Source organism: Balaenoptera ricei, chromosome 4 (genome assembly GCF_028023285.1).
Source record: "Balaenoptera ricei isolate mBalRic1 chromosome 4, mBalRic1.hap2, whole genome shotgun sequence".
Classification (NCBI taxonomy): Eukaryota; Metazoa; Chordata; class Mammalia; order Artiodactyla; family Balaenopteridae; genus Balaenoptera; species Balaenoptera ricei.
Genome location: NC_082642.1, coordinates 145,852,617 through 145,868,963, shown reverse-complemented (window position 1 = coordinate 145,868,963; position 16,347 = coordinate 145,852,617). Strand labels below are relative to the sequence as shown.

The 16,347-nt window shown below is 38.8% G+C and overlaps 1 protein-coding gene across 2 annotated transcripts in view; it reads left to right on the top strand.

Moving 5' to 3' along the window:
- Positions 1 to 7,372: 7,372 nt before the first annotated feature.
- The window catches only part of LTN1 (listerin E3 ubiquitin protein ligase 1), a 65,871-nt gene continuing 56,896 nt past the window's right edge, over positions 7,373 to 16,347 (top strand). The window contains exons 1-4 of one of the 2 annotated variants that reach the window (XM_059921415.1): positions 7,373 to 7,501; positions 12,689 to 12,892; positions 13,417 to 13,515; positions 14,034 to 14,264. In XM_059921415.1, the coding sequence (XP_059777398.1) occupies positions 7,460 to 7,501; positions 12,689 to 12,892; positions 13,417 to 13,515; positions 14,034 to 14,264 (576 nt within the window). In that variant the 5' untranslated portion in view covers positions 7,373 to 7,459. The remainder of the gene's footprint in view (positions 7,502 to 12,688; positions 12,893 to 13,416; positions 13,516 to 14,033; positions 14,265 to 16,347) is intronic. The other variant, XM_059921413.1, reaches the window with a different exon arrangement.

Below are 16,347 nucleotides of genomic sequence, written 5' to 3'. Positions count from 1 at the left end.
ATGTACTTCATATATAGACATCCTTAAATGTAAAATTGTTCAGTATGTATCTTTATTCCACAGTGACAGTTTGTCATGTATTAATCTGAAAAATATCTTGAACTGGAATCATCTATAAAGAAATAATGATAAACCCTTAAAAGAAACTTTTAGTCCCAAATCAAATCATGTTTAAAAATTAAAAGATCTATAGAACGCAAGAGTGGGGGCAGGAAACATTGACTACATGTCCATTTTTATTTGTAAAAGTAATTCCTGTACAAACAATAGTATTATTGAGTCAAGTAAAACAAAACAAAATTTAAACATTCTAAAATTAATCCCACAAGCCCAAATGTTCAGATTGGAGTAACAAAGTCAAAGCCAGTCCTACCATCTGCACATTAATTTGATAAACTGCATTAAAACAAACAAACAAAAAACTGCATCTGCTGCGGTGAACAACTGATGATTACTTTCGGCACTTGTATAAAAATAACTGTGGCACCGTTTTGTTTTTGGTTTTGGTTTTAGAAAGCTGTGTATCAGGGAAGCCCAACATAATGTATCATTCGTGAAATTCCATTAAAGCTACAAGGCAGCCAAGAGTTAAAGGCATACAAGGACAGGTGCACGTACATAACTTGCCAGTCCGCTGCCCACCGAAACACTGATTACAACTACATAGTACAAACTGGGCCCACAAAAATTCTGCAAAAGGGGGTACAAGGAGCATGTGCTTCCACTTAAGCACAATCTGGCAATCTGATCCCACCGCGTGGAGTAAGGATGGAGGCCTTAATGCCCTTTGCGGACTGCTTCGAGGAACAGGGCCTGGCGAGGGAGGATTCCGGCTCATAATGAAAGGCAGGTGCCCGGCTACCTATGGAAACCGGGGTCCCGAGCGGCTCCCAAGAGCGCTGGGCCTTAACAGACATCACGGCCGTCTTCTACAACCCCGCACCTCCCCCGTGCAGGACCGCCGCACGTGCAGCTACAGAACGCAGCTGGGAGGGGCCCTAGGACGCTTCACGCATGCGCCCCGCCTTCGTCGGTGCGCCCCAGAAGCACTAGCCCGTGAGGGTCGGAGACGTGGTGAGCGCTGGGCAGTTGGGCAGGTAGCGTAACCGCAGTTGGGACAGCTGGATTCGGATCTGGTGAAAGGATTCTGACCCTGGCTGAGTCCTGCGCTTGTCTTTCGGACAGGCTTCCTGCAGCCGTGCCAGTTGCAGCTCTGGTGCTGAGATAACGGTTTTTGTTGTGTGGTGGTTGTTGTTGTTGTTGTTTTTTAATACTTATGTTTTACTCTCTTGGGATTTCCCGGATGTTGCTAACAGCTGGGATGATTGGAGGAATGATGCTCTCTGGGGCCTGGGTGGCACCTTCGAGGTTCAGGGTGTCTCCCGATTTTAACCAGGGAATTACTGAAATGGAGGCTTAATTTTTTTAATATTAAAATTTTTTTTATTTGGTTTTAAACGGATACATTTTTTGAAAGAAACTTAAGTAGTTTCAGAGAAGTTTAAATGACATGTGTTCTCAACAATATTGTCTTCCTGAGATAGTTTGAAGTTCTAATTTATGATTCTTTAAGTAACACTAAATTTAACCCAAAATGCAATATGCTAGGAAAAAGTGATTTTTTTCAGAAAGGAAATTCTTAAGTTTATTGGCCTAAAGTTCTTATTTTACCTGAGTTCTTTTTTAAAAATTGATTTTGTTGAAGTATAGTTGATTTACAATGTTGTGTTAACTTCTACTTTACAGCAAAGTGATTCAGTTATACGTATACATACATTCTTGGAAAAAGTAATTTTTGATACACCATCACTTTTGTTCTTAAAATATTTTCAAATTAACTATTTTCAAATAGTTCCTAAATAATAATTTGCTTTGGATGACTGAATATAGGAATTTTGCTCATACTGTATGGAGGCTTAATTCCCCACCCCACCCCCCCACCGGGGTGTTTGGCATTTTGGATTTTGTAAACTTGTTCTCTTGCTTTCCCCCGCCCCCCAAATATATGTAAATAAGTGTAAGCAATATATTTTTACTAGAAAAGATGACCATTGAGAAAATGTACACATAACTGGATATAAAACTCACCCATAATCTCCTGCCCAAGAAGACAAATTTTTGTTTTATGTTTTATTTTTTAGTATATTACTTTTGCATATGTGTATATGTTGTCTTCCTTTTTTAAACAAGTCATACTGTACATGCTGCTTTGTATCTGCCTTCTTTAATTAAACAATAGGTTGTAAACATTTCCATGACATTAAATATTTTCAAGACTGTGTTGTATTCGGTTGTCTGAGTGTACCATAATTGATTTCAGCAGTTCACTGTTTTGGTCGTGAGATCATAACATTTTTGGTTTGGTTTGGTTTGGTTTAGTTTAGTTTCAAAAACGAAGCTGCTCTGAGCATCCATTATTATCTCTTCAAGGTAGATTTCTAGAAGTGGAAATTCACTCAAACTCTGGATTTGTTTTGCCAATTGCACTTGTGAAAGGTTGAGAAATGAAAATTACAAGACCTCTAGAATTTCCTTTGCCTTAGATTTTTACCAACACTGATTATTATTTTGCCAGTTTAATAGATGGAAAACTCTACATTGGTTTATGTTATTTTCAATTGACTTTTAGTGTGGGCTAATACTTTTTACACGAGTACTGGTCAATTTTATTTCTTCCGTGGTGAATTGCCTGTTTATGCCTTATTTATACCTAAATAAGAAGCCTTAAAATAGTTATTTGTAAGAACTTTTTTTTAACAGTAAGCATATTAACACCTAGTTAATGTTGCAGATGTTTCCCAAGCTTGTCTATTTGTTTTTTCTGACATAGAAAAAAAAAAAAAAAACACTTTCAAATTAATGTTACTTAAATGTATCAGTCATTTTCTTTATGGTTTTCTGTCTTTGGAGCATTGACTGGGAATGCTTTCCCTACTCCAGGATAATTTAAAAGTATGTCTATATAACCTTATAACTTTTTTTTGTTTTAAAAAATCTTATTGTGAAGTAGATATGTAACATTCATACTATTTATCTTATTATGAATATTTACCTTATACAAAAAGGTAAAAAGAAGTAAAAAATGAATAGTCATAATCTTACCAACTAGTTTAAGAAAACTTTACCGACAAGTAAAACTTTACCACTCTACTACACGAGTGTGGTTGAAATCCTCTTGTGTACTTCTGCTGATTACAATTCTGTTCCTTGGCAGTATTAACTCCACCCTAAAGTATTTATCATTCCCATATATTTCTTTTTTTTTTAATTAATTAATTTATTTAATTTTTGGCTGCGTTGGGTCTTCGTTGCAGTGCACGGGCTTCTCATTGTGGTGGCTTCTTTTGTTGCAGAGCACAGGCTCTAGGCACGTGGGCTTCAGTAGTTGTGGCACACAGACTCAGTAATTGTGGCTTGCGGGCTCTAGATCGCAGGCTCAGTAGTTGTGGCACACAGGCTTAGCTGCTCTGCGGCATATGGGATCTTCCTGGACCAGGGCTCGAACCCATGTCCCCTGCATTGGCAGGCGGATTCTTAACCACTACGCCACCAGGGAAGTCCCCCCATATATTTCTTTGTACTTTAATGACGTGTGTGTGTATCCCCGTGCCACATTTTATGGCTTCATTTTTAACATTCAGTCATCAGCAATTCATTTTAGAGTGCTGCATGAAGTAGGTACTAAAGTTATTTTCTCAGAAGGCAAGCAGTTGTTCCAATGATATTTGCTGGATAATCCATATTCTTCAGACATTTGAGATGCCACTTTTATCAGAGCCTGAATGTGGGTTCTGGATTTGCCATTCTATTTTAGCTTATTCCTAACAACACTATTAGGATTGCTACGGCAATATCTTGAGTTTTGAAGTTTAGAAGGACAAATCATTGTTATGCCTGCTTTTCAAAATATCTTTAGCTATTCTTTCATGTTATTCTTTCAGGTGAGCTTTTGAGATAGTTTTGTGATATCTGAAAACAAAATCTTACTGAGAATTCTTTTGGGAGCACATAGGTTACAGACTTAACTTTCAAGATTTGACATCTCAGCTATTGTAATTTCCCATCCTCTCTCTAGTTATAACTCTTTAAGTTTTTGTAGCTTTTTTCCTCTACGTACTGCACCTATATATTAATTTTTATGTATTTTGGATTTTATAATTATCTTTAATTAGGTCTTTTATTTTAGAACTTGTTTATTATTTTATAACATCAAAATTGATGTTACAATCTGATAGGACAGATTTCTCTCTTCATTGTTTACCAAAAATATCCTTTTGATTCTCCTTTTATTCTTCCAGATAAACTTTTAAATCATGTGTCCAAAGTTCATTAAGACTTGGTTTACATTAGAGTTATGGATATTTTGATTAGAATTGACATAATATTACCACTTTGGCAGGCACTGTTTAGAGTACTCTGGTGTAAGAGGGTCTCATCTTCAAAAGAGACAACCACTGGGAACTGTTACGTAACGGAGACTATTTTCGAATGCCCAAACCAATTATAAAATGGCGTTCTAGGAAAATCAAACAGAGACCTGCGTGGTTTGGAATAGTTTGAGGGTTTACATCAAGCGATATGGATCCTTGTTATGAAATGTGGGCAGTGTCAAGGAAATAGAAAGAAATGAAATCATGAGATATTTCGAAGTAAGAATAGTAAACAAGGGCATGGATAATCACCCTGGTCCTTTCCCTCAAGTTGTTTTTCCCTGATAACAGTCCCTGCACAGAAGTCAGTCCAGTTTCTTGACTGGCCTTTCCAAAGGCCATGCTAATTCCTTAGTTCACTGACTCTGCCCCTCTCTAGTGCTGTTTAGAGTGTTCTTCCCTAGGTCTGCTCTTCCTAATTTTGTCCAAGCTTTGGGCTGAAGTTGTCATCCAGGAAGTCTTTCTGACTATTCCAGCACATTACTCTCCCCCTCCTGTAGCATTTTTGATATGTGACACCCAAATTATCAGTGAATTGCCTGATATCTAGTACTATTTCTTATGGTAAGCTGTTTTCCAGCTATACTGTCTAACTCTTAAGAGGACACTGTGATTTGTGCAACTGATAATGTAAGGTATTTTATACAAACAACTTGATTAAATATTTATTTTTATTTAAAGTTACATAATTAATACATGAATATATTCTCCTTGTATAAAATAAAATCTTACAGGGAAGGCTTAATTTCCTTTGACTATAACTCTTAACCCTAATCTCTTTTCTTGCCACCTCTTTCCCCTAAGGATTAACTTCAATTATCAGATTGGTATGATAATTGCATACCAATTGCAGCCTTTTTTTCTGTGTATTTACATAATATATATGTATCCATATAATATTGTTTTATAAATTTTTTAGACACAAATGGTATTATGCTGTACATATTACTCTATTTGCTTTTAATTTAAGAATGTCTTAGAATTCTTCCCATGTATGTACAGATAAACCTCTCTTAACTGCTGCCTAATAGTCCATAGAACAGATATAATTTACTTAGCCATTCCCCCAATGGATAGACACTACGTTGTTTTCAATTATCTTGCTATTATAGTGTTTTAGTGAACATCCTGCAGCATGTCTCTGGATGCATTTTTTAATCAGGGTCCAGTCAGGAAAACAGAAACTTCACTACTTATTTAAAGAGAAAAAAATGTAACATGGCAGATTGGTTAAAAACAAGTATAAAAGCAAAAAGAGAATCCTGAGGTAACACGGAGGTGATTACTGCACAGCAGCTACTATCACTAGGGCTAGAAAAGGAAGGAAGGAAAGAAGAGGTTGGGGTAATCCGAATTTAGAAGTTTGGAGGAGGGCCTGGAAAAGCTGGGGCTCAGTTCAAGCCTATGAAGAGAGGGTGGTTCCTGGCTGGAGCTGCTCTCTGGAGCTCAAAGAAGGTACTGCGTGATGCTGGGGCTCTGACTTCTGAGAAGGGGGCACCACAGGCCGTCTTAAGAGCTCAAAGGAGGGGGCCCATGGAGCTAGGACTCATACCGAGGAGGTGAAAGGTCCTGGCTGGCTGCTGCTGGTACAATGCAGCAATGGTACGTGCAATGAGGTTGACTCTGATTGTCGAAAAAAAAGATGGAGACGGAAAACAACTGCTGCCTAAACCAATTGCTGCTACCAGGGCAAAGCGCTGCTGCTGAGATGATGTTAACAGTATGGAGCAAGTCCCTTCTTCCTCTTCTCTTTCCGTCTCCTTCTAGTCCATCGTCCCCCGCCCCCCCCCCCCCCACGTTGAAGGAACCTAACAGGAAGCCAGTTGACTAAAGGAGAAATAGTCTGCAGAGCCTCCGTATCATGGAGTTGATTATAATAGGGTGAGTGTGTGGGCATGAGAGATAATAACCAGCAACATGTGCTTATGTTTCTCTACTCTGATTCTGAGGAGCAAAATCACTAACTACAAAACCTGTAAATTTCAAATTTTAAGAGAGACTACCACACTACCCTCTTTTCTAAAAGCTGCACATAACACTTTTGATATGGGGGGGAAAAAAACGCGGAGGGGGGCGGATTTAGAGTTGCCTAGAGCACTACTTTGCAAATTTTAACAAAACCTGGGGAAATTGTTAAAAATGCAAAATCTAATTTAATAGTCCCAAAGTGGGCCTGACAGTCTGCATTTCTAAGAAGCAGCCGGGTGATACTGATAATTGCTTTTTTGCGTGGGGGGGTGGGCTGCGTTGGGTTTTAGTTGCGGCATGCAGGATCTTCCTTGAGGCGTGCGGGATCTTTTCGTTGTGGCACGCGGGCTCCTCTTCAGTTGTGGCCTGCGGGTTTTCTCTCTCTAGTTGTGGCTCGCCAGCTCCAGGGCGCGTGGGCTCTGTGCTTTGTGGCACGCTGGCTCTCTCGTTGAGCTGAGCGAGCTCAGTAGTGTGGCACGAGGGCTTGGCTGCCCCTCTGGCATGTGGGAATCTTAGTTCCCCGATCAGGGATGGAACCCTCGCCCGGTGCACTGGAAGGCGGATTCTTTACCATTGGACCACCAGGGAAGTCCCGATAATTGCAGGGAAGTCCCGATAATTGCATTTTAAAAGGTCTAACATTGTCCCATCTTCCTTCAGCCACTACTGTGTCATTGCATTGCTACCCTTGTATGAAAATACCTCCCTTATGGCCCATGCCGATCTCCTACCCGCTAAGCAGGGAACAAACCTTCGCTGCAGGAAAGCGAAGAAGCAGGGTTTGGCGCTATTGGTCCAATGCTTGGCTTCCTATTGGGCAGGGGTTACGTCACTCAGATGGGCGTGGCCACAAGTGTGACATTTCCCGCCACGGATGGCCAGGGACGCGGCAGGAGGCGGGAGGGGAAGTGGGGCGGCATGTGGGCGGGGTGGGTGACGGAAGGGGAGGGCCAGGGGAAGGCGTTCCTGTGGGCCCTTTTCCGGTGCAAGGGGCCGGAAGTTGTGGCTCGGTCGTGTTAACTCGGGGGCTGCGGGGTGAGAGTGCCGCTGTGACCTCGAGCATGGGCGGGAAGAACAAGCAGAGGACTAAGGGGAACCTGAGGGTGAGTGTGGGGTGGCCCAGCCAACCTAGGAGTCCTCGCCTCGCAGTGGCTGGCTCCGCCCGGCGCAGGGCCGGAGGATGTGTGGAGCGCGGCTGTGGGGAGGCGTGTGTTTGCGTGTCGAGTGTGACCTCTCTGTTGTGTGTGCGTCCCCGCGGGCGGGGTGGGTTATCTCTGAGCAGACTGGGGAGTCGTGAGAGAAAAGATGTTCCGTGCCAGAGCTGTCCCCACCCGAGCATATTCCCCCCCCCAACATTTTCATTAAGAATTGGTTCCGTGTCAGCTTCAAGAGGAAGGTTACCTGGCCAGGGTGGCAGGGGTGAACAAGGGAATTGGGGGGGAAGCAGTTAAGGTGAGCCTGGTGTGCACGGTATCTCGCATCATGTCGCTCCTTCGCTCAGAAACCTGCTGTGGCTCCCCACATCCCTCGGGGTAAAGGCTAAAGCCGTGACAACGATACATACACGGTGCATGGTCTGCTGCGGCCCCTTTCCATCTCCGACCCCATCTTCAACTCCCTCCGCCTCGCTCACTCCATCTGGCCACGCTTATCTCTTCACCGAATCTTGACCTTGCCTGGCAGGCTCCCCGACGCTCTTTTGTTAGGTGCCTCCAAATTTTGCCCGAGATATCTCAGTGAGGTCTCCGGTGATCACCCTATTTTAAGTTGTAGCCCTCCTCCCCCCCTCTCCCTTTTCTCCTTTCCTGCTTTATTTTATTCCATTGCATTTATGACTTTTAACATATTAGTTGACTGTCCCGCTTCATTTACTGTCTTGCTTCACTAGGATATTAGTATAGGATATAAGTATCATGAAGGCAGGCGTTTCTATCTGCTGCTGTTAACCTTGGAGCCTAGAACAAAGATTAGCATATAGTAGAAGTTCACTAAATACTTGTTTAAACCCCAGAGTGGACTAAACTACAGGATTGGGGATGCCATAATGATATTTTTTATAGTACTAGGTTTATTATGGCACAGTCTAATTTTATGAGGATGCTTTTTTCCTGTTTCTGAAACAATTCTCGTGATTCCAGTACCACATTTTCTTAGATCTGTCACTTAATCTGTTTTGGAGGTTAATAATAGTAACAGTGATAATAGTAACTTACCTTGTGTTAGTACTCTCCTAAATGCTTTACTTGCATCCTCATTTAATTTTATTTAAAAAATTTTCTCAATGTTTACTTTTGAAATATTCCAAATATTAGGAAAAGTTGCAAGAATACTAGAGCAACAACTCATAAATTCTTTACCTAGGATTACCAATTGTTAATCTTTGGTCACTTTTGCTTTCTCTTTCTAAAATATATGTATTTTGCTGAACCGTGTGAGAATTAGTTGCAGAAATCATGACCCTTAGCTCCTAAATACTTCAGCATGTATATTCTAAAAACAGCGCCATTATTCTACACAACCATGAGCAATTATAACATGCAGAAAATTTAACTTCAGTATAATACTATTATCTAATAATATACATTATCATATTCAGATTTCTATAGTCATCTCAATATTGTTCTCTATGAGTTTTATTTAGATATAGCATTTAAAAAAATTTTTAAATTTATTTTTGGCTCTTGGTGCACGTGGGCTTTCTCTAGTTGCAGTGAGCAGGGGCTACACTTCGTTGCGGTGCACAGGCTTCTCATTGCAGTGGCTTTTGTTGCAGAGCACGGGCTCTAGGCGCGCGGGCTTCAGGAGTTGAGGCACGTGGGCTCAGTAGTTGTGGCTTGTGGGTTCTAGAGCGCAGGCTCAGTAGTTGTGGCGTATGGGCTTAGTTGCTCTGCGGTATGTGGGATCTTCCCGGACCAGGGATCGAACCCATGTCCCCTGCATTGGCAGGCGGATTCTTAACCTCTGAGCCACCAGGGAAGTCCCTAGATATAGCATTTTTTTTTTTTTTTTTTTTTTTATTTTTATTTATGTATTTATTTATGGCTGTGCTGGGTCTTCGTTTCTGTGCAGGGGCTTTCTCCAGTTGCGGCAAGTGGGGGCCACTCTTCATCGCGATGCGCGGGCCTCTCACTATCGCGGCCTCTCTTGTTGCGGAGCACAGGCTCCAGATGCGCAGGCTCAGCAATTGTGGCTCACGGGCTTAGTTGCTCCGCGGCATGTGGGATCTTCCCAGACCAGGGCTCGAACCCGTATCCCCTGCATTGGCAGGCAGATTCTCAACCACTGCGCCACCAGGGAAGCCCTAGATATAGCATTTTTAAAAACATCCAAGATCCATGAAAGGATCACTCATTCCATTTAGCTATCATTTAGATCTAGGCAGTTTCCTAGTGCCTTTTTTTGGAGGAAGATTCTTTTATGATGTGGACCATTTGGAAGAGTCTAGGCAGTTGATTTGCTTAACTTAGATTTGTCTAATTGTTCCTTATAATTACATTCAGGTTAAACAGTTTTTGACAGAAATGCTTCATAGATGATGTGTATTTCTCAGTGCCTCTCACACCACAGGGACACATAATGCCTGTTTTTCCTGTTACTGGTGGTATATGTTTAATCACTTGATTAAGGTGTTGTCCATTGTATAAGTGTCTCTTTTTATTGGCTATTAACAAATAATATGTGGAGTAGTAATTTCGGAATAACCTGTTCTCTCATAGACTTTCACTTAATGGTTTTTAGCATCCTTTGATAATTCTTGCTGGAATCAATTATTATTATGGTGGTTTGAAAACTTGTTTAATCTTGACTACACCTAAGTCATGATTTAGTGACTGTTGTCTCATTTTAAAGGTGATGATTCTGAGGCTTTGAGAATTAAGTTGCCTAAATTCATGTAGTCAGGAAGTTGTGGAGTTGGGATTTGGACTTCAGAGTGGCAGTCATTTATTCAACAGAAGACTTTGAATACTGAATGCCATGTATTCAGAGACGATAGAGAAATTTTCTGTTCTTGAACTATTAGTTTGATGATAGACAGATAAGTAAGCAAATAATTGTAATATATTAAAGAATTATGGAACAGGTATCAGTAGAAGCAAAGTGGGAGAACAGCAAAGAACGGTGATTGACCTGAGAGGCAAATGTTGAAAACATGAATGTGTTTTCAGGGATAAGTGGGAGTTTGTCAGGGAGAGAAGAGATTACACAAAGACCAAATTGTGGGTAACTAATAAGAACCTGCTGTATAGCACAAGGAACTCTGCTCAAATACTCTGTAATGGCCTGTATGGGGAAAGAATCTAAAAAAAAAAAAAAAAAGTGGATATATGTATATGTATAATTGATTCACTTCGCTGTACTCCTGAAACTAACACAACATTGTAAATCAACTGTACTCCAATAAAAATTTTTAAAAAAAGAAGCATGTTTGCTGTTTGAAAAAAATGAATAAAAAGACCAGATTGTGAAAAGGCATGACATTTTCGGGGAACTTTGTATTGAGTTTGGAACTAGAACATAAATGGTGGGAACAAAAGGGAGCAGGGAGGAGGAAGTGGGACAAGAGAAGAAAAAAGTGTTAGAAAGATGACTGGAGAGGTCGAGGCCAGATGGTGAAAGATCCCGAAAGCTTCCTGAATTTGGTCTTTAAACTGTAGACTCAGGATTGCCACCTCAAATATTATACCTCTAGAAGCCAGGCACAAAAGAATGAAGTAGGTGTAGTATAAGAAAATTAGCTGCCAGAAATAGTATCGAGGTTCTTAATTTTTGAACTGTGGGTATGAGCATCTAATGTACAGTGGAGAAAGTAACAAGAAACAGTAACTACATTTTAAGTTCAAAGTAGACATTGAAAAAAGATACAATTAGTTGAAAATAATTTGTTTCTGTGAAACTGGACATCTGATACCTTTTCTGCACCTGGTTGTCACTGTCAGCTCTGGTCTTCAGGTCAGTTTGGAACTCAGCCTTGACTCCTTTAGCTTTTAGCTTTTTATACTATTTCATTATTCTGTTTCATAATAAAACTGTTTACACATGAGATTATAGGTAAAATTCCAATGTCTTAATATCATCATAGTTTTCAGAATTATAATTCACTAACTTCCTTTGTAGCTCTTTATTCATGTATCAATATTGAGAAAGGTGAACTGAATAATTTTAGTTCATTTTAATAAAGTTTTAAAATAGAGAACCTTTTTTGAAATTAGGCCAAGTGCTACTGTTTTGAAAAAATATCTAGTCCATCATTTTCATTTCTGGTCACTCATTTCAGTTTAGGAAGTAGTACAGATTATTATTCCTTGATAAATGATTTTCCCAGACACAGTTTTGCTAGGTATGAACAAACTGAATCACACATTTGGATTTGGATTTTCAGACATTCTTACGGAGGAATAAGAAATAGATGAGTTTAGATGGGTTGTGATGTCATCCTGGACATTGAACTGAGGCATTTTCCTATTAGATGACAATGAATACATTAATTTCTTTCAACAATTCAAATATTTTCTTTCTTTGTCACAAAGAATCCTTTAATTTTTAGTACTGGAAGCCACTATATTGTGTATCAAACAAGCCACTGACTGTGTTTCAAAACAAAGGAGTGTATCTTATATCCTGATCATTGTATTGATTTTTATGTACATACTAATGTAATTTGTAACCATTTTAGCCTAAAGAGATTTGGTTAGGCTGTGGGTATGTGGAAATGAGTGTGTCTGCCCACAAGGAACTCCTGGTCTAGAAGTTGCTATCATTAGACTTGTCCTAGGGTAGTTGCTTAATAAATATTTGTTGAATGAGTGGGTGAATGAAAAGATATCCATTTATGAGTTAATTTTGCATCACTACAGAGTATACATATGTGTGTGTACATACTATTTATACAAAAGTTGGAAATAAAAAATTTCATACAACAGTACTTATTCTTACCATATGTGATGCGTTCTGATTTTTAAAATTTTGTTCTATTTCTTTAAAATGTTGTCATGGCCCATTAAGTTGATATCATGAGTCTCTAATGGCTTGTTATCACAACTTTAAAAACATGGTTCTGATGTTTAGGAAACCAGGAAATAGCTCCTAGGAACATTATTGTTAAGTTCTTGGTGACAAAAATATTTATCTTTGGGGAACATTGCAATAGATGCATAAGCTAGGGGGAAAAAGTCCTCAAATAGAAGTTTGCTTCATTGTGGGAATTGTCAAGTAATTACTCCAAAGAACTCAAAGTTAAATTTTGAACTCTTCCTTGACTCTGACTTTTTTTCTACCTACTTTCTTACCAGCCTTCAAACAGTGGCCGAGCTGCAGAACTCCTTGCCAAGGAACAGGGAACAGTGCCTGGATTTATTGGTTTTGGAACATTTCACAATGACCTAGGCTATGTTCCTGCTATTCAGGGAGCTGAAGAAATAGACAGTCTTGTGGATTCTGATTTCCGAATGGTGCTGCGGAAACTTTCAAAGAAAGATGTCACAACAAAACTAAAAGCAAGTTTTATCGTTTTCATTAAAATGGTCAAGAAAATCTTTTTGTTAAAATGTCATTGGCATATTTTATGTAAAGAAGAATGAAGAATCATCACTAATAAGTACTTTTAAATGAAGAATCATCACTAATAAGTACTTTTACAATTGTACTTTTTTCTGACACAGACTTTAGGTTATACTTATCTTCTAGGTTATAAGTTAGTTTGTTTTTCTGCACTTCTTAGAATCACTTTGGAATTCTGGCTTTACATTTTTTCCTATTAAGTAATGTAATTTTGACTCTCTAATTTTAAATGGTTTTTGTTTTTTGTTTGGGTACGTTTTATATATTTTTTAAAACAACTGAAAAGTTTCTACCATAGTAACCTATAAAGGAACTCTTCAGATTAGTCCCATATGGCACAAACAGGGATGGTGTATTCTCACGTTACGTAAAATAGACTAAGCTTCTAGAACAGCATAAATATAATCAACAGCCAGTATTATGGCTGTTGATCCTTAACAATTTTAATAATTTATTTTAGGCTATGCAGGAATTTGGAACCATGTGTACAGAGAGAGACACGGAAATTGTGAAAGGAGTTCTTCCATACTGGCCAAGAATTTTCTGCAAAATTTCACTTGTAAGTATTAAGACTTGGCTAGTTTATTTCTGTTGTGGTTTTTTTGTTTTGTTTTTTGTGTTTTTTGTTTTTGTTTCTGGTTGAAGTTGTGGGGACTATCAAATTTATATGATTCATTTTTGGTGAGGGTTGTGGAATGTTATGTCAATATTATTATGCAGATTGGATCATGTTGGGTTGTAAAAAGGAGTCTGTTAGGTCCTTACTATAGAATTACCTAGATACTTTTAAGTCATAGCACATTTTGACAATGTAATTTCTTTGTATACTTGCTGCAGAAGAATGAGAATGAATTGCTTATTTATTCCAGGCTTAGCCTTGACTCTATCTTGAATACAGTCATTTTTAACTCGTTGGGAAAAGGAAAAATTAATCAGTTTTTTAATATAATTACTGATTTTAGTTTAGGTTTGTGCATAGGTGAATTCTTATTAATGGGTCCTCATCGCATACCCAGAAATGTCAGTATTTATTTTTATGGGTTAGAGCTGTTTTAAACCATATTATATTTTCAATAGGATCATGACCGCCGGGTTCGAGAAGCCACACAGCAAGCTTTTGAAAAGCTTATCCTTAAAGTTAAGAAACACTTGGCTCCTTACTTAAAAAGTTTAATGGGCTATTGGCTAATGGCTCAGTGTGATACTTACACACCAGCTGCATCTGCAGCAAAAGATGCCTTTGAAGCAGCTTTCCCTCCAAGCAAGCAACCTGAAGCCATAGCATTTTGTAAGGATGAAATTACAAGTGTAAGTCCTTGGAACCATTCTGTATCTATTTTTTTGAAGTATTTAAGGGATATAAGGCATATTACAAAGGCAGCTCTTTTACCTAGCATTGTGAGGATATGAGACGTGAAATATTTTCAATGGAAGATTGTGTTTTTTAAACGGTGTTTATCAAAGTTGACCATTTTGGCTTTTTAAACATAATTAACTTTTTGGATTGGATCTTTCTAAATGATTTAAGTTTTCCCTGTTTATTTTAATGTCTTCATTTACCGTATCTAAAAAAATTTAGATATGTGCTTTGTAATATATAATCTAAAAAAAGAATACATCTAAAAATCAAATCTAAACTTTTTCCCCCCATATTTCCAAATCAATACATGTATACAAATCTGTTTCATCCTGGTATTCCTTTGTATATATAGATATACAACAGTTTATTTAACTTCTTTCATTTTAATATACATTTGGGATTTTTCCCTAGTTTTTTTTTAAGACTAGGTTTATTTATTTATTATTTTTAAAAATATTTACCCGGTTTTTTATGATAACAAACAATGTGCCTCAGTGAACATTCTTGAATAGATTTCTTCATACCCTGTAGGAGTGGGAGTTACCAGAACTTCTAGTAACTATATGTTGGGTCACAGGGTTTAAATTTTTTATAGATGTGGATAAACTGCCCTTCAAAGGGCCATACAAATTTGTACTCCCATTAACAGATATACATTTCTCCAACACTTGGCCAACAGTTTTGCCAGACTGATACCAGCCATAACTTTTGTGGCTTTTAGTTTGTACACAGTACTGTCCTTCCTCACTTTTTCTCTCCTTATTTGCTATTCCTGATATATGGACTGGAAAAAACTAGACGCCAATTTGTTAGCATTATACCAAGAGATAAAAATAGGTGGGCTGTGAGTCCATTGAGGAGAAGTAAAGATTTTTAAAAAAAGATAATGCTTGCATTTATTTCCTCATTTAGTACTCTTACATTTCCATAGCACCCGATGTATAATCCTACTTAAACACCTTCCCTCCTCCTCCCTCGTTTTCTCCCTGCTTCCCTCCTTTCAGTTAGTCGACCTTTCTGTGGCTTCCCATTATACTTACAAGTCCAGATTTCTTATCTTGGCCTACAAAGCTCTGCATGATGTGGTCCCTTCTTACCTATCTGATCTCTTCACCCAGCATCTCTACACACACACGCACACGCACACACGCACACACGCATTCTAGTTCCCCCTTTAAGTTCTTGGTTCTTACATTCTTTATTTTCTGTTGTACCAGAGTTGTTTTTCTAGGGTGATGGTTTGTAGTTGTGTGGTTTTTTTTGGCCGCACCGCGCGGCTTGTAGGATCTTAGTTCCCGGACCAGGGATTGAACCGGGGCCCCAGCCTTGAAAGCGCTGAGTCCGAACCACTGGACTGCCAGGGAATTCCCTAGGGTTTGTAGGTTTAATCATACTCTCAAAGGGAGTTCTCTATCCCAACTGTAATTTAAATATCATTGGTTTCTTTAAAATATCAAGTGATGAATGTTATGAGTGAAGTATCATGAGTTTGGACACTTAAGAGTTTTAGAAAATGGATTTTGAGATAATTAATTCGGCTATTCATAGTTTTGTTTATTTGGTTGGTTTTTTGTTCTTGGTTTTATTATGGATGGGTAACTGATCATTGGATATGTGGATTATTTCCTCCATTATTTTACCTTTAGTTGGCTGTGTCACAGATATACAGATACTGGGTTTGAACTTTCCTAAGTTCAAAACACATTTATTAGAGAGGAGTTAGGCAAATGAGATCCAAATGTCACAGTGTCTGTAAGAGAACATGGGCTCTGGGTCATACCACTGGGTTCCAGTCCACTCTGCCATTAGTTGGGGTGTTTGACCATGGGCACGTTTCTGTGCTTCCATTTCCTCAGCTGTTAAAGTAGGAATTAACTTGTACTTCATCGAGTTGTTTTGAGGATTTAGTTAATGCACGGAATGTGCTCAAAGCAATACATGGTAAGTGGAAAAACTCAGTAAATGTTGGTTATTATTATTGCTGATAAAATTGATACTGGAACAGTGGACTTGCTAGTACTCTACCCCAGA